Below are 23,990 nucleotides of genomic sequence, written 5' to 3' on the forward strand. Positions count from 1 at the left end.
AATCAAGTTACTGAAAGAACAGTGGCTTTTGATTACCATTTTATAGCATATTTCATGTATTTATAGGCAGAATGTAAACTCCAACATACCTTTCATTGTCACATTAACACCAGATGCTAAAAATAAGCCTCCAAACCGGTTGTTAAAAATCTGATTGCCTTCTAGTGTTGCAGTCGCATGATTTGTAATTTCAATACCTGAAGTAAAATTTAAACAGCAGATGTATCACTTTATAGCTTCTTAAATGAAACCTGAAATATAGTACACTAGTTTTTTTATATCAAATGTGTATTAACTAGGGAATATAGTGGAAATGTTTATTTGAATGACTGACCGTAACATTCACTTTCCATTGTTAGTCCACTATGCTGGCATGATACAAGATGGTTCATAGTTTACTACTTTATTAATGACATTTAAAAATTTCTTTGCAAATTAAGAAGAGGATAGTGCCTAGAAATACGTTTAGGTAACAGCTGGTTTATATACTGAAAAGGAGCTAGATGGTTATTTGGAATATTAAAAGTAATTGTCTTCATTAGCAAAATGTTGAAATATACTTTGATTTCATTTACCAAGATTTTTTAAAATGTGTTTGTGAGGCTAAAGGCTTGAATTTATCTGTATTCCTAATGGTCGTAGTACAAAGCCTACATTTATTCTGTCCTAAGTAAGGTTTCATAAGTTTTTCTTTGAGTGGAAGAATCCAGAACTTGGATTACCTAGGTATGTACTCTCATAAGGGACTGTTAATAGGCATTCAGCCACTTTTGCAGCACACTTGGCAAACCTTTAGTTATTAAGCAAGAGAATATACTAAAACCCAACCACTTTAATGTATAGGAAAAACAACCTACAGGTAACAAAAGAAAATACAAACCTGCAGCAAATCCATCAAATATTCTGTTTTTCCTTAAGACTGGATGACTATTAGTGCTGATAAGAACACCTGCTTGAGCGTTCCTGAAAATATCATTTTCTTCAAGGAGACCTACAATAAAATAGTTCCTCAGATTAAAGCTAATGCATATAATAATTTGGGGTGGTATTGAAGGTCCCATCCCAACCCCCTGCTAAGTTTCTTACATATCTGCATTGTAAAATTCACAGGGTTATTTTTTCGGCCAAAAAGGAAGTTCATTAGCAATTCAGGTATTGAAGATAGGGGTTAGCCAAAAATTGCAGGTAACCGTTCTAACCAATAAAAGCTCCATGGTTGCAGGGACCATGTCTAGTTTACCCACCACTGTATCCCCTGTGCCACGCACATAGCTGATTCTCACTGACCACTGCTGAATTAAAATTAATTCCTTTGAAACATTTTTGGAACCTCTGTACCCTAAAGTTTTAGTTGAAGTAATGATTCCTTGATCAATTTATTTTTTACTCCAGTCTCTTGACTCTGTGTCCCTTCTCTGCTTAAGAAACTTTCATAGTAAAGTTTTAAATTAACTTGCCTTTTAAAACCTTTCAAAATATTCCCCAAGCTACTTCATCTCACTACATTTACCTATGCTGTGAATATTTTTATCCTTAATGCCTTTGGTTTACATTATTTCCTCTTCCTGGAATGTCGTGTACTCTTCCCTCATGTCATTTCCTCTGGGAGGTTTTCAATTTCCTTCAATCAATTCTCTCTTCTGGAGGTTAAACAATTACTAGGAGTCGGCCAAGGAATCAGACTTTGGGCCTTCAAATACTATTACTAGCGTTGAGTGGTAAATAACTGACCTCAGTTGTCTCAGTTTCCTTATCTGTTAAGTGGGCATAATATCACCTACCACAAAGTTAGTGTGAGGATTAAATCAAGTTTAATCGAGTTTAAAACATGTAAAAGTACAGAGCAGTAAAAAGTATTAGCTAGTGTTACTCCCATAAAACCTATGTACAGTGAATTGTAGTTAGTTGTGAACTAGAGTTTCTCTGCTTCTTAACGATGTGAAACATGTTTTTATTTTTGTAGGTATTTGTCCCCTCTGGTATTTCACAGTGTTGATCACTAACCTCAAATGCTCTTGCTCAGATCTAGTCCAAACTCCATATACTACATATAGAAACCTCTATGATTTGGGTCCTGCCCCTTCTCCAGCCTTAACTTCCAGTACCTCTTGCTTTCATTTAGACTTGTTTACAATGTGCCACTCCATTAGACTGCAAGCTTTCTGGATGTAGTACTGTTTATTCACCATTATATTTTTAGCATCTGTGTCACAGTGGTTGGTACAGAGGTATTCAATTAGTAATAACAAACGAAAGTGAAAGAACTATGCTTTCTACACCTAGAGTGGCCTTTTTCCCACGTTTCCCACCCCACTTTTCCAGTGAATACTCATTTTTCAAGACACAGCTCAAGAATTTTACTCCATGAATCTTTTCTCAACACCTTACAAATAAAACCACCATTTTGTATTGTGTTTCCTCATTATCTCTTGTAAAGATTCCTATCAGAGATATGTTACTTTATTGAATTACATTATAAAAATAGAATCACGATTGCTTGGTTGCAGTAGCAAATTTTGTTGATTAAATCTTGGTATGTGAGAGTAATAACTAGCTATCTTCCACATAAGATATGTACACAATGTTGGGTTACTGACATTTCAGGAATGGTGATAAATCAGTGTCAGACATTCTTTCCCAGTCTCTATGAACATGAATTTGCAAAGGGCAGGGACTGTGGAACTTTTGCCTCAATACATAAGTGAGTTGACCTTCATGGATACCAAACCCAGCACAACTTAGCTTTAATTCCATTCTCCAACAAGTAATAGTTCTAAACAGGTACAAAGCAACACTTAATCTATTACAGACATTTTCATATATTTACAGACAAATCAATTTCTCACACCTAGTTCTATAACTTGACTTTGAATTTTATTATATCACTCTTCTGAATAATAAAATGTCCAGGGGCTGTAAACAAATCCTGCTACCTTAAGAAAGCCTTAAGAACAACAGGCACACTCAAGGTGGCTACAGAAGGAAAAGAAAAATTTAGTGAACATTTGTCTACTTTAAGTTTGGGCACTAATCTCCTAAATCATCTGAAGACTTGATAAGAAGAAAATTGAGTATAACATCTTAATTTTCAATGTCATTGATTGTTAAAGATATGGAAGAAGAATAATGGAAAATTGGGGATTTTACTAATGCAAAATTAACAACAATACCTCGACCCCCATTAAATATACAGATGCCACCATCTCTTCCATCATGGATTTTATTTCTTCTTAGTGTAGGGTTACTATCTGTCTTAATCCAGACTCCAGCCATTGCATTGTCAAATATTTCATTGTCTTCTATACAGCCTAGACCTATAAATGCAAAAATTTAGGTTATATTATTTAAAAAGTATATTCCTAAAAACTATTAGCACCGAGAAAAAAACGAAAGATTACACATACCAGAATTATAAACTAGAATTCCACCATTTTGTCCTCCCCAGATTTTGTTGCGCCTAATTTTGGGGTTGCTTCCAGTCCTATGGATAGAATAGAAAACAATGCAATTTTAATTTCTACTCCCAAATCCCTGTTAGATGAGGTTAACAGTGTGAAAACCCACATTAATCATAGTAAGAACAGTACAATGGAGTCCTTCAAAATGCTCTGAAAGTTTTGTCAATAAACAAACTGGTTTAATTTAGCTTACTTCTATTTCCCACAGAACAAACTTAGTTATATTTTATGTTATTACTATAGTTTCTTAAGATGTAAACTAAAATGGAGGGGGTAAGATTAAATAACATATACTTGCCTCATGTAAAATGAAGGGTTGTATTATACAATTAGGACTACTATAGTTCTAAAAACTTAAAATACAGGCAAGGGCTGTGTGTGAAAACTATTAATTTTACAGAAATAGCATAAAAACATAAGCTCCCATTTACGGGTGCCTATAATATGCCAGGCATAGCTCACAAGTATTTTTATATAGCTCTCCACTATCCAAGTATGATTGAGTACATTGAGTGCCATCCTTAGCTAGTTCAAAAAAAGTTAATAGTCTGACAACATAAGCCCAGAGTATGATAAAGTGTGAATATACATACAAAAAAAAGACTGAAAACTGAGTAATGAGAATTCCTTCTACATAGCCCACACATTCCCTTCTCCCTCCTGAAAGAAAGCCGAATGTGAAAACACTTACCTTATCTGAACCCCTGAATACATATGATTATAGATATCATTGTCTTCTAGCACTCCATGTCCATTGTCATAAAAATAAACACCAACCTAAAATTGAAAAGAAAATTTTATTTTTCAAATGACAGAAGTGTTTACAAAACCATTATTTCCCACATGAGAGTCCAAGAAAATCTTACCTGCTTGCCACTGTGTATCCTGTTTCTTCTCAGTACTGGAGTGCTGCCAGTTGTCACCCAGACCCCAGCCAGAGTATTACTATAAACTTCATTCTCTTCTATTACTCCTTGTCCTTTCTCATGCTAAATAAAAGTTACACTGATTCAATATATATTTTATATAAGCAAGAAATTTATAGTATAGTCCCCTTTCTAAAGACAGTTTTAACAAAAAAATAATTTTTTTTCTTTATGTGGTACAAGGAGTCAATGATAACATTTTTATGTTGCCTCTAAACTTAGGTCCCCAAAGTTTTTATTCTATTCTGTATGTGGTTTTGTACTTTTAAATCTCCTATAGTAAGAGTAGTATCATGCAATTTTTTTAAACAAAAGAATTAATTTCATTCTAAGATATATAGCAAACTAAAGATCTCTCAGTAAATTAAATTAATATTTATTTCCAACTTATCACTGGTAAAATCACTTGAAAATGACAAGGTCTCAGGTTAAAATTTTTATTTTTAGTAGAAGACTTAAGACAATATTTCTAGAACTGTAAATAAAAATTAAGTCACACCAGTCATTATACAAAGAGCTTTCAGAAATTAGGATCCTATTATTTTACATGAATCAGTTGTAAGAGTTTCAGATACCATTCTAATAGAAGACATACACAGGTTTTAAAATTTTGTAAGATGCTCAAATTATGTTTCAACATAAATTCATGTAAAAATTGGCTTTTTTCCTCTGGAAAATTCCAGATATTCATACAGTATTCACACACTCGCAAAATTCTAGTGCAATAAATATAACTCCGACCAACAATCAGTTGTTATAATGAGTTTAGCCAATATTGCCAATTATAATTCAAAACTTTAATAAAAAGATTAATCTCTTATGCCTAGATTTAGTCAGTTGATTAAATTTTATAGAACACTATATAAAGTCAAAAGTCATTTATATATACTGGCATGGAGAACAAAAGTCTTATTCATTGTCTAATTGTTTAAAATATTAAAAGACAGTCACAAATTTATACTCTAAAAAATTGGCCTACCTCAAGCTAGACATAATTCTGCTCCCTCCCCCTATTCTTTCCTGGTTTTGATGTATGAGATTTCAGAACTGTATTCATTAACTTACCACATAAATCCCACCATGCTGGCCATCATGAATTTTGTTATGTCGAACAATTGGACAACTGTTTGTCCTAATCTGAATTCCTGCTAATGCATTTCCTATTTAAAAGTAAAAGTTACAATGTCAACATATGGAGCCTAGTGAAACATAGTAAAATTTTTACATTATGCAGTCATTAAAATTCTTACTAGAATTTTAGTAAAAGCACAATTCTGTGAAATATGTAATATTCATAAAGATACTTAGGGGAACTAAGTGTAAAAAGATGCAAAAGTTTGTAGGTAGTATAATAGTGGTTAAGGGTAGAGACTCTTGGCCAGGCTACATAATTCTAAATCCCAAGAATTCTACCTATTTCCTGTGTAACACTGAGTGAGTTACTTACTCCTGATCACTAAATGGGGATATTTAATAGTATCTACTTCACAGGGCTGATGTACATATTATATGACTTAATTTAGATAGGTGCTCAAAATAGTGCCTGGCAGTAAGTTTTTTTCTTTTTTTTTAAAGATTTTATTTCCAGAGAGAGGGGAAGGGAGTAAGAAAGAGGGAAAGAAATATCAATGTGTGGTTGCCTCTTGCATGCCCCCCAATGGGGGACTGGCCCGCAACCCAGGCATAAACTCTGAAAGGGAAGTGAACCGGCGACCTCTCGGTTCATAGGCCAGCATTCAATCCACTGAGCCACATAAGCCAGGGCTGAGTAAGTTTTATTTAAATATTGTCAGGTGTTAGCAAAAGAGAAAGTCTAAGAATGTATCAGTGTCTAGCACATAGATATCCAGTAGTTTGCTGAATACCTCAAAAGTTTTAATGAGGATTAAGTATTTTCTCTTTCTAGTCAGTACCAAACTACCATGGGAATAATTTGTTAAATAGAATGAATTTAAGGAAACTGTAGATATTCCTTGAGATTATTTATCTACTTTATTTATTTATATTTTCATCCCTGGTATCTGGCATAGTGCCAGGTACATAGTAGGTATTTAAGTAAATATTTGTTAAATGAGTATCACAGAATAATCTTTAATGAGAATTAAAAAAAAACTGGATCAGTTCTACTTGGATAGTTTCAAACTGGTCCATTTTGCTAATGTGAGGAAGACAGGTCAAACTCTAAAATTTTATAGAGCAAAACCACATGCTTACCATAAATGTCATTTCCTTCAATAAGGCCTCGTCCATCACCAAAGATGTAAACTCCCCCTTGATTTCCATTAAAGATAGAATTCCCCCTATAATTAAATGAAATAATAAAAATAAGCATCTATTCAGCAAAGTTTACTTGTTTTATCCAATTAATTGTAAGGCCACTCACAGTGATGTGACTTTGGAAAATTATTTAACGTATATGGTCCTTAGTTTCCTAATCCATCAAATGAGAGGCTCACACAAGTAATTTCTAAATTCCCTTCTAGTTCTAAGACCTAAAGCTTTGGAAAAGCCAACTAGTATCTGAGACAAAATAACATTCTCAAAAACTCCTCAAAACAGTTAACACATTCAAAATAACTTTTTAAAAAAGCTGATCTAGATACATTTGCTGAATATTAATAAGATGGAAAACCCATACTCTAATAAAACCAGTGGAAAAAATTGACAATTAAAAATACTTCATGGTCTCTAGTTAAGTTATAATAGCTCTCTGTTCAATAGTCTTAACCAATGCCTTTAAGACTGGATCTATTTGTTTCCTTACTGTGGCCGGAGGGAGAAGCAGAAATTTAAAAAAAAAAAAAAAAGTTTCATGTATTTTTTAGAGAGAGGGGAGGGGAGGAAGAGAGGGAGAAAACATCGATTTGAGAAATGATTGATCGGTTGTCTCTTGCATGTGCTCCAACTGGGAACTGAACCCACAACCCAGGCATGTGCCCCAACCAGGAATTGAACCGGCCACCGAATTGAACCAGCAACCTTGACCTTTCACTGTGTGGGATAATGCCCTAATAACTGAGCCACACCAGTCAGGGCAGGTGGCAGAAACTATTAAAGAAAGTCAAAGCTTGAAGTTTTGACTTTTTTGTTATTCTTGGATACTCGGTCTCTCTGTTCAAAAATCTGTGAGATAGTTTGCTGAGTTATTCTATTGGCTGACTCTCAGAAAAGAAAAAAAAAGGGGGGATTGACAGGTCATTTTGGATCCAGCCCTTTTTACTCATCTACAATGTATTTTGATGAATTTAAAGTTAAAATCTGATAACGGCAATAGAATAAACAATTTTAAAAAGTTAAAACCACAGCACTTAGACTTGTTCAAGTAATATTGTACATGGCTTGGATCACTAATAAAAAAGGAACCAAACACACATACACAGTAAGTGCAATAGCTATTCTCATTCAGATGTATACTTTTTAAAATTTATTTTAAGATTTTATTTATTTTTAGAGAGAGAGGAAGGGAGGGAAAAGAGGGAGAGAAACATCAATGCGTAGTTGCCTCTTGTGCAATCCCAACTGAGGATTTGGCCCAAAACCCAGGCATGTGCCCTGACCAGGAATCAAACTGGTCACCTTCTGGTTCCCAGGCCAGTGCTCAATTCACTGAGCCACACCAGCCAGGGCCTGATGCATTCTTTTTCTTAGGAAAAGTTATTTTATAGCAGTCAAGTTATTTTATAGCAGTCAAGTGTCTAGGAAAACCATTAAGAGTTAAAGCTAAGTATTTTTAATTTTCTTTTTTATTTGAATCCTCACTTGGGGATATGTTCCATTGATTTTGGAGAGAGAGGGAGAGGGAGTGGGAGAGGGAGAAACATTGACTGGTTGCTGCCCTTACGTGCCCTGACTGGGCATTGAAACTTAACTGAGTTATGTGCCCTGACTGGGGATAGAACCTGCAACCCTTTGGTGGATGGAACGACACTCCAACCAACTGAGCCACCACCCTGCCAGGTTTCTTATAACATAAAATAAAAAAGTAATTTCTATTCATAATATATATAAATACCTTATTGTTGGATCACTATTTGAGGTAATCCATACACCTGCAAAGTTGTTTGCATAGATTTTATTCTCTATGAATTGTCCTCTTCCTTTTTCATGTACATATATTCCTCCTGTCTGCCCATGATGAATTTCACATCGAACCACTGTAGGGTTAGCATAGGCTTTTACTTCAAAGCCTGCTATCCTGTTTCTGTGTATGTTGCAACTTTCAAAGTAACCCTGAAAAATACAGAAATCAAACCTGTAACTAAGACCACTTTCCAAAAAGAAACATTAAAAAATCCTTTTTTAATGTACACCTCAGAATTAAAGAGTCGGAGATGTTTAAGAGTAAGAATAAAATGTAGACACATATATACACTAAATTTCAAATGATAAACATGGAAGGAACTTTTAATTTTAGTACAACAGAACTACGAATCCTCTTAGTCTAAATATATTCAATGCCAGCAAAGAAAAATAAGGAAAGACTTATTCAATAAATGCAAATAAATACCATTATCCAAAAAGTATGTATATTCTTCAACAAAATATTTGTGAATATTAAAGAGACCAAATCGTTGTAGCCTAAAAAATGTCCCAAGAAACCAATTTCTAAAAAGTTGACTTAAGGATATAATCAGAGCCTACAGAAAAAGACACAAAATAATTTTCATTCTAGCCTAATAGTTAACGGCTAAATAAAATGTTTTTGAAGACTATGCTCACGGTATACATATATCATGTTAAATGAAAAGAACAGTGTATACTTTAAGGTAGTATACATTAACTATGATCTCAATTTTATTTAAATAAAATAACTTGAAGCTGAGCAGTGGTATTATGGATGACTTCTGTATCCTTATATTTCTCTGAATTTCTTAAATTTTGTATAATGGACGTGTTTTACTCATTTAATAACGCGAATAAAAGTACTTTAATACTGACATTTTAGGTTCTAAGACTCAATAAAAATTAAATGTTGGGGCCAGAGCCTCCTTCAGCTCACAGAGTTCCAGCCGAAGGAAAAGGGGGGTAACTAAAGAGGTCTCTCTACCATGGCTTGTACGAAGCAGACTGCCTGCAAATCCACCGGTGGTAAAGCACCGAGGAAGCAACAGGCTACGAAAGCCACTCACAAGAGTGCGCCCTCTATTGGAGGGATGAAGAAACCTCATCGTTGCAGGCCTGCTACTGTGGCACTTCATGAAGTTAGACGTTATCAGTCCACTGAACTTCTGATTCGCAAACTTCCTTTCCAGTGTCTGGTGTGAGAAATTGCTCAGGACTTCAAAACAGATCTGCGCTTCCAGAATGCAGCTATTGGTGCTTTGCAGAAGGCAAGTGAAGCCTATCTGGTTGGCCTTTTTGACGACACCAACCTGTGTGCTATCCATGCCAAACGTGTAACAATTATGCCAAAAGACATCCAGCTAGCACGCCACATACGTGGAGAACATGTTCAAGAGTCCACTATGATGGGAAACATTTCATTCTTTAAAAAAAAAAAAAAAAATTCTCTTCTTCCTGTTATTGGTAGTTCTGAATGTTAGATATTTTTTTCCATGGGGTCAAAACGTACCTAAGTATATGATTGCAAGTGCAAAATAGGGGACAGAAATCAGGTATTGGCAGTTTTTCCATTTTCATTTGCGTGTGAATTTTTTAATATAAATGCGGAGACATAAAGCATTAATGCAAGTCAAGATGTTTCAGTGAACAAGTGTCAGCAGTTCAACTTTATAACAACATAAATAAACCTGTTAAATGTTTCTGGACAACGCCAGCATTTGGATTTTTTTAAAACAAGTATATTTCTTATTGATGGCAACTAAATGGGGTTTGTAGCATTTTTATCATACAGTAGATTCTACCTATTCACTATACTTTTCTGAGTTGTCCTACACGCCAGTACATGTTTTTAATGTTGTCTGTCTTCTGTGCTATTCCTGTAAGTTTGCTATTAAAATACATTAAACTATAAAAAAAAGAAACTAAATATTAGGATATACACTTAAAAATGTGAACTTTTGGCCAAGATGGAGGCCTAGACTGACACGCTCTGTCTCCCTCCACAACTAAGAAGGAATACAACTACTGCAAAACCAGAAATAACCAGAAGTTCTAGAAAATAAAGCTACATGGAAGTCTAATGTATGAAGTTATAAACAAGTGGTGTTCGTCTGGATGGGTAGGAGGGGCAAAGCCAAGGTGGAGAGGTCAAGTTGTGCTGGTGGCAGCAGCTGTGGCGACGGCAGTGGGATGGCGGTAGGCACAGACGCCTGTATTTAAGGGGGGGCAATAAGCGCCTGTGGAGCACCCCTGGCTGCAGACCAAACCTGTTGGCTCGCAATTCCAATGCCGGGAAAGGCAGATCCCCACTGCCTCAGACTGTGAGGGCTGGAGGGCATGGGGATGGAGGAGAAGGCTCCCAGTCTCTCAGCAGAGAGTGAACGGCAGGAATCCATCTTGGACCCCCGCCCCACACAAAATGCCACAGCGTAGTGAGAAGGGTCACCAGGTAGTGACGAGTGCATGGGGCTATAGCATAGGAGGTATGACAGCCCCGCCCAGGAAGGAAAGGTAAACACAAAACTGTCAGGATGGCAGGGATCATGATAAGAGATCCCAGTGACGCAGCTGACAAGACAGCAAATATATGATCTATCGGACCAGCAGATAGGCAATCTTTCTGAGTCTCAATTGAGAGCTCTGGTTATAAGAAAGCTTACAGACCTAACAGTGATCTTAAATAAGACGGGGAAGGAATGAAGGCTAGCCCTGCTGAAATGAATGAAAACACATATGAAACAAGTGGTGAGGAAAGGAAACCCAGAGATCAAATCAACAAATCGAAACATAGGGAAGGAACAGTCAACCAGTGCAGAAAGAAGAAACGAAAAGTGAGAAAATGAGGAGAGGCTCAGAAACCTATGGGACAGCTATAAGCGGGCCAACATCGGAATCATAGCGTTGCCAGAAGGTGAAGAAGACCTAGAAATTGAAAAATTATGTGAAAAAATAATGAAGCAGAACTTCCCTAACTTGGGGAAGGGAATAGACTTACAGGTCCAGGAAGCAGAGAGAGAGTTCCAAATAAACTGGACCCAGGGAGAAACACACCAAGACACATTATAATCAAAATGTCAAAAATTAAGGATAAAGAGAGAATCTTTAAAAGCAGCAAGAGAGAAGAAGAGAATTATGTACAAAGGGGTCCCAATAAGGCTATCAGCTATATTTCTCAAAAGAAATTCTGCAGGCCAAGAAGGGACTGGCAAGAAATATTCAAAGTAATGAAACGCAAAAACCTACAGCCACCATTACTTTATCCAACGAAGCTGTCATTCAGAATGGAAGGGAAGAGAAAGTGCTTCAAGGACAAAGTAAAACTGAAGGAGTTCATCAGATCCAAACCACTGTTATATGAGATGTTAAAGGGACTTGTTTAGGAGAAAGAGGATCAAAACCCTGAACATTAAAATGAAAACTATCACAACAACAGAAGCTAGGGAATCGAAACAAAGGCAAACTAAGTAGGCAACGAGAGTAGGAAAAGAACTATAGGTATGGGGAACATATAGGGGGGAGGTCAGTGGGAAGGAGGGAAAGGGAGGGAGGGGAGCAGAGCGAAAAGAAATTGGGACAACTGTACCAGCATAATCAATAAAGCATATTTAAAACACATTAAATATTAGGAGAAAAAAAGATATTGTGGCACTCGAGCCAAATTGTGACATACACACATCTATCTATCTATCTATCTATCTGTCTGTCTGTCTGTCTATCTATCTATCTATCTAAGTGTGCTCACCTCTCTTTAAACTCCCACGTACTGAGCTGTATTATTTATATTTGCCATATCCATTTGTACTTGATCATAAGCTCCTAAAGAGAAAGAACTATCCAACTGCGCAAGACTTTACACATAGCAAGCATTCAAGTAGGATTTGACCTTTTTGCCATAGGAATCTAGAAGAGTTTAAAAAACAGGATGTATATACTGTATATTTAACTTTTTAAGAACATGGATCTCTGAGCATAACATTCAGAAGCAGTTTTCAGGTTTCATTTTCCAGATATAAGGTGCAAATTATCTATAATTTATCACTTTGCATTTGGATTATAATCTTATTCTTTTTTTTAAATTGGGAGTTACATAAAAAATAGCTTCTTTAAATATAAAGTTTTTTCTTCTTTGATTTTATACCAAATAAATGTATACTGGGTGAATATATACAAACTATTATGGCAAAACTGAGCATCAAAGAAACAAGACCAAATTTTAAAAGAGGCTAAACTAAAAGAAATTAATGCTCTATTGAAATAATTAAACATTTTTTCTGATGCATTTATCACTGAGAAGGGAGCTCAATTAGTTTCTTAGTCTCTCTCCGCCTAAAGTTAAATGACATATTTGATTGGTAAACCTGCGAAAGAATAAACTGGGCATGCTCAATTCAGCTTCACCCTTTTTATCATAGAAATGAGCTACCCTTAGGTGGTTAGCGTTCTGCTGCTACTCACGAACACTGCCGATGACTAAGTGGGTAAGCCTATTTAATTTTGGGATTCAGCTGAACAGACCAATTTGGTTCTCATTCTAAGTTGTCTCTTCCAACTTAACCTTTAAGAGTAACAAAGATTATATTTCAGCCTCCTCATGCTATTTCATGGCTTTATTTCTTAACTGGTTCAGAATGTGGCAGAAAAAGGTGAGCTATTTATTTAAAACATATCATACACAGAGATGCTTAATTAACTGCATGACAGAACTGATATTTTATTATCACTGTATCTCTTACTAAGGTTCTGCCAGTTAAAAAATTTTTTAGGACTAAAATGGAAGTCAAACTAATGATAAAACTAGTACTTCTCAACATATAGTCTACAAACAACCTGTATTAAACTCACTTATGATGCTTATTAAAAATGCATATTCTGGGCCTGATCCTTGAAAATTCTGATTTATAATATATAGGTGATTTTTATGCACACTTATATTTGAGAACTACTCGATTAGACATTAATCCTCTCAAACATCACATCAATTCCTTAAGGACTCCATCTTTTCTACATGATTATAGCATGAGATCCATGAATTTACAGAATAAATATTGCATATTGACTTGAAAATATAATGCTGAAGTCTCTTTTAAACCTATACTCTGCAATTCGGATAATTGGATGATTATGAAATGTTGAAACTTATTTGAAATTTAAATGATATGAAGTCGGCTTTTTCTAATAAGAGTAAATGTTCTTACCATGCCATGATCAAATGTGAACACACCAACATCACGTCCATGATGAATATGATTCCGTCTAATAATTGGGTTCCCATGATTTTTAACCCAAATTCCAGCTAAAGCATTATTGGAAATTTCATTATCCTCATATATTCCCTACAACAATAAATCAAAAATAAACATTAGTAAAGCCTCAAAAAATATTTTAAAAGAACAAAACCACAAAATTAAAAAAATATATACCTGTGCATGATCTGTTATATAAAGTCCAACATTTTCACAGTCGCTGATATTACAGTGCTTGATAGTGGGACATGCTCCTTGACCACTAACACATACTGCAGAGCCAACTGTAAAACAAATAATTTATTTAAAAACCTACGGGCAACAACACAGTGGGGCTCATTTTATAATAAAACATAAAGGAAACACTAACCTGTACATGTACTTCGGATGATACAGTGATCAATAATAGGACTACAATTTACTGTAATTTCTAAGCAGTGGTGTGCATTGTGGTGTTGAGCAGATTTGTCATCAGGGTTAAACTAAAAAATAGAAATTTTATTAAATAAACAACCACTGCTTTAATGATTTGAACATATTTTTTTAAACCTTAAAATTTCTTACCCTTATTGTCATATATCCAACATAAGCATCTTCAGAACCTTCCATAAAAACAAAGGTTGAATCTCTAGTGTTTTCAATGATAACTTTGTCTGCTACTTTTCCAGGTGCTGTGGAGAAGATGTTTAAAGCATATCACCTTTATCAGACAGATGAAATGGAAATCTAAAAATTATTTTAAAAAAGTATACTTAAAAAATATAGTACAAATACTTTGCTATAAAACTAGTAATATAGAACTTTTTTTTATTGTTTTTAAGTTTTAAAGGGAGAACTTTTAAAAATCATTAATATTGAGTAGGGAGGACAAATATTCATTTTATTGTTAACTGTTTCACTGGCCTTTACTAAAGGCAGTCATATTTAAGGTAGATACTATTTAAGTACCATATTGCAGCTACAAATAGTATTTACTATTGAAAGTTAAGTTTATTTAAACATTTCCAAAACTGGCCTTGATTTGGAAAGTAATAAAAATCACTAGGTAGAAATTTTCTACACCCTCCTCCCCCCTTTTTTATGGTGGAAATAAGGGAGGAAAGCAGAAGGGACAGTAAGTGCAAATTTTATTAACAAGCCATCTTAAAATAGTCTATGTATTATATCCTTAAAAAAAAATCAGAGATAGTATAAATCTTCAAATGATTGATCAGTGCTCAACAATATTTTATTACATTTATTCACAGAATCTTGTACATAAAAACAGCTTTTATATAATACAAAATATTTAAGATAAAACAAACATTGGTCTTTCCTTAATGAATAACTAAGGTGGCTGAACAAAGTACTGACATCAAGAAATACATACATCTTAAAAAGAAATAGCTACCTCCATAATTTCTAAAGTCTCATGTTTTCATTTCTATCATAAAATATGCATGATATTTAATTCTTATTCTTTCCTACCATTAAGGTATTATCAAGGTTCGCTTAAATTTTAAGGCACTAACACTTTATAAGCCCATTATGTAAGTAAAATGTTAAAATTCTAATAAAATTGCATTTCAAAATACCTGCACCAATCATGGTAATTGGAGATTCAATATATATCCATTCATCAGTATATATTCCAGAATGAACAAAGATAAGTCCATCAAAATGAGCTTCTTGTACCCCACCGAGAGCATCTTCAATTGTATCATAATACTAGAAAAAAATAAAAGTGTCAGTATAGAACTAAAAGATTGCCATTTTAAGTCCCATAAAAATACAGGTCAAACTTACCAACATATTTTCTCTTCCTTTATATCTTGCAGGGTTACTGTAGAAATGTTCAGCAAATCCTGGCTTTACATGGGCACCTTTATACTAAATATCAAAAAAAAAAAGAAAAAAAAATCATATTTGAAATTAATTTAGTAGTACTGTTACAAATATTTAAAAAAGCGATCAATTACTCCAACTAATTTTCGTTTCCATAGTTTAATGTAAAATCTGGAACACTTTATGACTCAGTAATATCCAGTAAGAAAAGACAAGGTTTCTCAACCTCAGCACTACTGATATTGTAGGACAGACAGACAGTTTGTTGTGGGGGCTATCTTGAGCATTGTAGAATATTTAGCTGCATTTCTGGTCTCTACCCACTAGCTACCAGTAGCATCCTATTCCCCAGTTGTGACAACTAAAAATGTATCCAGAAGTTGTCAAATGTTCCCTGAAGAGCAAAATCACCCTAGTTGAGAACCATGTGTAAAGAACTACATGAAAATTAAGCTGAATGTGAAAGTTTAAAATGACTACTGAACACTAATAATTTTAAACAAAAGTTCAAACAGATCCATAGAAAGTAAAACTGCTCCCAGGCTACCAATGTTTACTGTCACTATTAAAATTATTAATATGTCAGTAGTAAAATTGTTGAATATTCTGTTGGTTGATAAATGTTCACTGACTTGAAACCTATTCTTAAGATTAAGATTTTTAAAAAACTTAATTATTTTATTTGCTGTTAGGTTAAATGTCTGTCTTTGCCCAGTGATACATAGTCCTTTATAGTATCTATTACTTCATCAGGGTCATTACATCTGTTGTTATGAGTGTGGAAGAATGTTTCTCTGCGTAAGTCATGCAATACCTGGAACATTTCCCCTTTTCACAAGATTCACAAGATAGGTTTGTATAACAAAAGAAATATCTCCCTGAATCACTTTAAGTTTTTTAAAAAGGAAAATTTATTTACAAATATATAATACATATAAACCAATATTTTCTATTTATACTTCATACCAACTGCTGGAAACTCTCTTTCCAAGGATTTGGATGTTCATATTCTTCTGGATTAATCTGGTAGAATTTGCCAGGTTCAGGATGCATCATAGGGCGGGTATATTCAAATACTTCCATATATAATCGTTTCCTGAAGGTGGAAAAGGAATTCAGGAGTTCTTCATAAAATGTCTTTTAAACAATTACAGAAAATTATTTGAGGGCTCAAAATAGTTTACCCATAGCACCATAAAAGCTGTTGCAAAATATAGAAAAGTATTAAAAAAGAATATAACCTATACTTTCAATATATTCATTAACAGTTTACTGTATTTCCTTCCAGTCTTTTAATTTAGTTTCATTTGTTACAGTTGTGATTTATATAGCATATAAGAACAAAATTTTTTATTCTGCTTTTACCTTTTTATAATAAAGCATTTCCCCATGCTGTTATAAATTAAAAATCACTGTTCATGACTATACCTCAACCCTCCAAGTAGACATTGCATTGTGTTCACTTAGTCCATTTCCTTATTGCTAGACATAATTTCTAATTTCCCCCACTATTAACTATGCCATCATGAAAAATATGTACTTACGGCAAAAAAATTTTCAGAGGTGGAATTTTCAGAAGTGGTCATGAATATAACTGTTCAAGTATTTTCCAAAAGTGATGTATAAAGCCCACATTCTCACTAAAGTATCAGCTGTTTTAAATTAGACTTAGTTGTTTTTAAAAAGCAATTAAATAAAAAAATTTCACACACCCCATTGCTATTAACTGATAAACACAGAAAAAGTACTTCATTTATTTTATAAATGCTACCTAAATTGACAACTCAGATTTGTGATAAACAGGTAACTTAGAATTTATAAGCACTCTAATTTTGTTCTTATTGTAATCACCAAGTTACACTTCATCTTCCTTATCATCATTAGCATTTTGGGCAGCAAATAATATATCTTGAGATAATAAATTTTCACTTACCACAAAATTGGATCATTAGCAAGCTCACTGAAGCGTTTACACACACAAGCTGCTCTACAAAGATCCTGTTCCAGCAAGTAAGAGAAGATTTTTAGAACTACTTCATCTGGCAGTTTCTCCTGAAGATACTGTTCAGCAGGTGCTGCTATAAAGAGATTAGCAAGTAAAAAATAAACAATCTACTTATAGTGTTAACAATGACTTTTCCCATTTTTTTAAAAAAGCATTTTCATTTTATCTAATGAATAGCTTTTGTTTTGTGATGATAATCATTTTATAAACATTTTGCTTTCATAGATGACTCATATATTTTCTTTTATCTTGACTTAAGTATTCTCATTTAGCTATTACATACCATTTTGGAAACCGGAGAAAATATATAAAAGGTATTTTTATATAGCAAAGTCACAGAGTGAGAGGTCAAGGTTGTCATGTTTATTCTATAATAATCACTTTCTCAATCCCAAATGTAATACTAAAGTAATTTAAATATTTTGGTTTCAAACAAAATTTAAAAATAATTATTAAACCTTATCCCTTAGTTTTCCCATAGGAAATACCTGCCAGATCTTGTGATTTTCCAGATACTCTCGCACGTTTTGCACGATGACCAAAGTTTTCTGTAGTTGAAGTTGAGGCACCCTTCAAAAACAAAATGAAAACTAAGCAAATATTTTTACCATATATAATCATTACTTCTAAAAAAATGATGACATTCCCTATTTTGTTTGTTTCCGTACAATTCTTTCATCATTACAAAAAGAAAAGCAGCTACATTTAATTTACCTCCATACTGCTCTTTGTAGGACACGCTGTTCTTTTCGGCAGAAGAGTTTTTCTACGAAGTTGGTAAGGACTATTTTGTGCACCAGGACCTGATTCTTCTGCAACCATATCTGCAGGTACATCATCATCTGTTACAACAAAAAGGATATGAAAAATGACACTTAAAAAAAAAAAGCTCTATGGATGCAGTAAACTTTTAAAAAACCTCCTACATTTTGGGGGGGCGGCATAACATAATTTTTATATAAAATTCCAGCTAACTGAATAACCATCTGAAAGAAATGTTGGTTTTCTACTTTACTTCATAGTTCAAAATAGATTCCAAAATACACCATATATTTAAATACAGGAAAGGGAAACAAAATCATTAGAAGAAAACAGAAAAAATTTATTTTTTTATAATGTTAAAGTAGAGAAGCTCTTTTAAGGACACAAAACTTGGAAGGCGGTGAAAAAATAAAAGGTGAGAAGGATGTCCACTTGATGAGGGGCTTGGGAAGGGGAGTGAGTAAGTACTACATGGTGAGAGTCCAAGAGCGATGGGAAGGACAGCCTGGCAAGGTGTGTCAGAGTTGAAGCGGGGTAAAGGAGGATGTCCATCGAGAGGGATAGCTTGGTACAGGATATCAGGTACCGAGAAGGGTGAAAAGTGTGTGCATACAGAGTGCGATCTGGCATAGGGTACTGGAGCTCAAGAAGAGAAAGAAGAAAGTCGACATGGAGGACAGGGTGGCCTGGAGTAGAGTCAGACAGAGCAGGGAGAAAAGGGTATTGCACAGCAGAGTGGATGGCAGACCTGGAAGACTGATTATGTGTAATAAAAGAATTGATCAAATAATTAAATAAGATAATGGCAGCCAGATATCTTCTGTCAGAGAAGAGAGCTAAAATATAAAAAGAGAGAAAACTAGAACAAACTCTATGTTGTTAGACTGGAAGTGAAGGTATCAACATGGAACTCATGATTTAAAAAAAGAAATTATTTATTTGTTTATTTTTTTATTTTTAGAGAGAGGGGAAAGGATAAAGAGAGGGAGAGAAATATCACTGTGTGGTCACCTCTCACTCGTGCTCCCAACTGGGGACCTGACGTGCAACCTAGTTATGTGCCCTGACTGGGAATCTAACCAGCAACACTTGGCTCGCAGGCTGATGCTCAATCCACTAAGCCACAGCAGCCAGGGAAGAACTCATGATTTTTAATAGATACAGAAATAAATATAAATGTGAATGTTTGGATACATGTATGCATATATATTCCCTAGCTCTGTCCACTGAGAGAGAGCTTAGAAGCAATGAACTCCAAAACCAATGAGTATGAGTAGCATTTGGAGCTTGGCTTCTGAATGACACTTTCTATAAAAGAAACAAAGGCTCCTTGGAGAAATGGTTGATTCCAGGTTGGGGGAAATACAAGATGAGCCTGGAATATCTTGTGGTAGAAACAGAAAATGCCAAAAGAATGATGAAGACATGGCAAAAAACCACAGAAGTCAGCCTGATTGGTTACCCACTAAAAAAATTATCTTGGAGCATAAAAATTCATGATAGTAAAGATATTATAACACACTAAGTGAACAGCAACCCCTAAATTCATACTGTGATAATAAATAAGTCAAAAGTTTGATAAGGAAAGGGATGTTTTAAAGTATCTTCCCCACACAAACTTATTAAGTAGAAAGGGAAAAACAATAACTATAGTAGAGATGCCAATCACATAGTGCCTTAATCGAGTGATAAAAGTGAACATCATCATCAATAGGACAAATTGAAACAGTGTGCCACCTGATAGCATACAAGATCACAGCATCACATCTATGATATTACTGACAAAGATGCATAAACTAAATTTAATTTCGAGGAAACATCAGACAAACCAAATGTGATCTAATTTGTTTTGAATTATCTTCAAAATTGTCAAAGTCACGGAAGTCAAGGAAAACCTGAGGAACTGTTCCAGGTCGAAGTATACTGAAGAGATACGGCAACTAAATGCAACGTGTGGTTCTGAATTTGATCCCTTTTGTTAAAAGGTTGCTATTAGGGCCAATACTGAAACTTAAATGGGGGGTCTAAAGATTAGAAAACAGTAATATGTCGAAGTTAATTTTCTGATTTTTATAACTATAGTATGGTAATTTAGGAAAATAGCCTTGTTTGTAGGAAATACAGACTAAAAAAATAGGAGGCGACAGGACAGCAGGCTGGCAACTTACTCTAGAAGGGATCAGGAGAAAAGATTGTTCTTTACCACTAACTTCTCTAAGTTCAGATTGCTTTAAAAAAAACTAATAAATTTGAGTAATATATAAAAAAATTAAAACCTCAACTTGGAACACAAACACCATGAACAATCAAAAGAGGCAACACAATTAGGAAAAAATATTTGCAACACATGCCACAAAAGGGTAATTTCCTTATTATATCTGTGGAAAAAATCAATAGGAAAAGATCTATATTCAATAGGAAATTGGGCCAAGGCTAGGACAATTCAGAATTAAGAAATTAGAGAGGAAATGCTCTAATAGGAACTATGAGATATTTTTTACATAGCAGATTATCAAAGACCAAAAGTTTGATCACATACCAGTATTATGAAAGGATAACATGAAGGAAAAAACAGTTCTTAATTGCTCTAAGAAGGCAATTTGGCAATAGCTATTATTACTTAGCAATTCCATTTTTATGAATTGATTTTGTAGCTATATTCATATATATAGGCAAAGAAGTATGTACCAAGATTTTTATTGCACACTATTTCTAGTACTAAAAGATAACAATCAAATGTTCATCAATAAGGGTTTGTTAAATAAACTATGGTCTAGCTATACAACAGACTACTATGTGGTCATTACTGTATAGAACTGTATAAAGCAGTTCTACAATGACTGATAAGAAACTATCTTTAATATATAGTAAGTTTAAAAACAGAAATATACAGAACAATGTGTTTAGTTTGTGTGGTTTAAAGCTATACATACATATTCTTACAAGTGTATATATGTACTAAATTATAAACTCCATGATGGTAGGGAGCCACCAACTGGCTAAAGAAGGAATAATTTGAGCATAAATAAGAACTGGAATGAACTAAGAGATATATTTAAATCTGTGACTTTATAATGATACTTTAAAAAAAGTTACTTTCAAAGATGCTAGTGAAAATCAACTCATCATTTTGAAAAATGAAAAATTGGGAAAAAATAAAATATTTATTTTTCTTTTCTCATATCAACCAAATCACCAGTTAACCACATAGGGGATGAGAGGAAGCTTCTCTACAGAAACATTCAAGAATAAAGAACCCTGACTGCTGTGGCGCAGTGGATTGAGCGTCGGCCTGCAAGCCAAGTGTCACTGTTTTGATTCCCAGTCAGGGCACATGACTAGGTTGCACGTCAGGTCCCTAATCGGGGGGCGCGAGTGAGAGGCAACCACACAGTGATGTTTCTCTCCCTCTCTTTCTCCTTTACCCTCTCTCTAAAAACAAACAAATAAATTATTTTAAAAAATAAATAAAATAAATAATAAAAATTTGTAATCTCTAAAGTAGTTAATGAACTTAACCTAGTATCAATAGTTCCATAATATCACAAAAAGAACAAAAATCAGACATTATATACTTTCTGATAAAAGAACATACCACCACCTATGAAGTTTTGACCAAAATATTAAATTTGAATCTGATCAAACCTGTAAGAAACTCTGTAAGGCCAAAGTATAACAGTTTGGTCAACAAACAAACTGCATGGGAAATCAGTGGATAAAAAATTAGCAAAACTAAAGCACACTGTTTAAGAATGTACACTTTGTTATTAAAATTAATTTTTAAAAAGCCAGAAAATGGCCCTAAATGGCGTGGCTCCGTTGGTAGGGCATCTTCCCACAGAGGCAAGGGTTGCTGGTTCAGTTATCCGTCAGGGCATGTGTCTAGGTTGCAGGTCTGGTCCCCAGTTAGGGCGTGGGTGAGAGGCAGCCAATTGATGTTTCTCTTCTCTCCCTCTTTGTCCCTACCTCCCTTCCCCTCTCTCTAAACTAAATAAATTAAATCTTTTTTAAAAAGCCAGAAAATGATCATATACATGCTTTTGGTGGGAAGGATGGGATTATGATTGGAGTGGTGCACATTAAAAGCTTCTGCATGCGCTGGCTGGTGTAGCTAAGTGGATTGAGCACCGACCTGCAAGCCAAAAGGTCGCTGGTTCAATTCCAAGTTGTGGTACAAGCCTGGGTTGTGGGCCAGGTCCCCAGTTAGGGGTGTGTGAGAGGCAACCAATAGATCTCTCAAACACTGATGTTTCTCTCTCCCTCTCTCTCTAAGAAGTAAATATTAAAAAAAGGAGAGAAAAAAAAAAAAAAGGCTTCCACACTGGTTGGCAAAGTTCTATTTTTTGACCTGTTGGTATTACAATTCCAATCTTAGTAATAATTCTAAGCTTCAATAATAATTCAACAAGCTATATATTTCTTTTATGTGAGTTTCTCTACCTGGCTATATATTTACAATAATAGAGGTGTTTTTCGTAAAAGCTGAGGGGTTGCCTCTAGCTGCCATCTTGTGTTCCGGTGTGTAAACTTATTCTCAGCTGGTCTGCCAAAGACCCCCCAGCACCAACCCTAGTCCACCCACGCGACCCCATTTTCTCTCCAACAAGATGAAAGAAACTATCATGAACTCGCCAAATTGCAGGCACAAGTGCACACTGATGGGAAAGGAGCTGCTTGTAGAAAGAAGGTGGTTCACAGAACAGCTACAGCAGATGATCAAAAATTTCAGCTTTCCTTAAAGAAGTTAGGGGTAAAAAATACCTCTGGTTTTGAAGAGGTAAATATGTTCACAAATCAAGGAACAGTGATCCACTTGAACAACCCTAAAGTTCAGGCATCTGTGACGATGAACACTTTCACCATTACAGGCCATGCTGAGACAAAGCAGCTGACAGAAATGCTACCCGGCATCTCAAATCAGCTTGGTGCAGACAGTCTGACTAGTTTAAGGAGACTGGCTGAAGTTCTGCCCAAACAGTCTGTGGATGGAAAAGCATCACTTGCTACAGGAGAGGATGATGATGATGAAGTTCCAGATCTTGTGTTGAATTTTGATGAGGCTTCCAAGAATGAAGCAAACCGAATTGAGTCAACTTTTGAAGAAGATAAACTTGAAGTTATGGGAAGTTGCTATTTTATATTATGACTGCTTTTTCAAATTTTGTTCATGGATCTTATAAAATCCATATCTCTAATATTTTTTAAGCCTTAGCCCCTTAGACATTGCATCTCTTTTCAGTTTTTGCTTATACACAAATCATTATTTGCAGCTAATTAAGCTGAAGAAGCCTGGGAATAAAGTTTGAAGCCAAGGTTAATAAAGTTAAAAAAAGAAAAAAAAAGGGGTTGTAAGAATGTAAAATTTAAAAAATACACACACACGTTTTTTCAAAAGCAGTCCTTTTAACATTTTTAAGACAAACTTTTCTCAACTAGTAAAGATGATAACAGTATCTTGCAATTCCCAGGGCTGCTGAAAGGATATAAATAGAATAATATATGCAAAATACCTGTCAGCAGTATGCCTGGCTCACATTAAGTGCTCAAGAAATGTTTTAGCTATTATTTCATTTAAATATTATTCTGTTAACATCATTTTTAAACAAAACTTGGAAAATTAAGTTTTATATGTACTGCAATGTAGTCAGAAAATATAACCAATGTGACATGCTTGGGTATTTGTGGAGTCATTTCTTTGTGGTTTAACATT

The 23,990-nt window shown here is 34.5% G+C and overlaps 1 protein-coding gene and 1 pseudogene across 2 annotated transcripts in view; one reads left to right on the forward strand and one right to left on the reverse strand.

Annotated features, from left to right (window-relative positions):
- The window catches only part of FBXO11 (F-box protein 11), an 81,957-nt gene that overhangs the window by 2,209 nt on the left and 55,758 nt on the right, over nt 1–23,990 (reverse strand). Inside the window, exons 2-20 of one of the 2 annotated variants that reach the window (XM_090281264.1) lie at nt 18,233–18,360; nt 18,007–18,088; nt 17,447–17,588; nt 16,480–16,609; nt 15,475–15,558; nt 15,264–15,396; nt 14,254–14,360; nt 14,060–14,171; nt 13,867–13,973; nt 13,642–13,779; nt 8,397–8,614; nt 6,599–6,684; nt 5,450–5,544; nt 4,325–4,447; nt 4,150–4,235; nt 3,405–3,481; nt 3,171–3,314; nt 881–991; nt 90–197 (exon numbers count right to left, since the gene is read on the reverse strand). In XM_090281264.1, coding sequence (XP_090137390.1) covers nt 90–197; nt 881–991; nt 3,171–3,314; nt 3,405–3,481; nt 4,150–4,235; nt 4,325–4,447; nt 5,450–5,544; nt 6,599–6,684; nt 8,397–8,614; nt 13,642–13,779; nt 13,867–13,973; nt 14,060–14,171; nt 14,254–14,360; nt 15,264–15,396; nt 15,475–15,558; nt 16,480–16,609; nt 17,447–17,588; nt 18,007–18,088; nt 18,233–18,360 — 2,211 coding nt within the window. Of the gene's footprint in view, nt 1–89; nt 198–880; nt 992–3,170; nt 3,315–3,404; nt 3,482–4,149; nt 4,236–4,324; nt 4,448–5,449; nt 5,545–6,598; nt 6,685–8,396; nt 8,615–13,641; nt 13,780–13,866; nt 13,974–14,059; nt 14,172–14,253; nt 14,361–15,263; nt 15,397–15,474; nt 15,559–16,479; nt 16,610–17,446; nt 17,592–18,006; nt 18,089–18,232; nt 18,361–23,990 lie in introns of both variants that reach the window. The other variant, XM_090281262.1, reaches the window with a different exon arrangement.
- Nucleotides 23,064–23,426, forward strand: LOC150005933 (transcription factor BTF3 pseudogene; annotated as a pseudogene).

Source organism: Furipterus horrens, unplaced genomic scaffold, assembly GCF_987537825.1.
Source record: "Furipterus horrens unplaced genomic scaffold, mFurHor1.1.pri manual_scaffold_6, whole genome shotgun sequence".
Taxonomy (NCBI): domain Eukaryota; kingdom Metazoa; phylum Chordata; class Mammalia; order Chiroptera; family Furipteridae; genus Furipterus; species Furipterus horrens.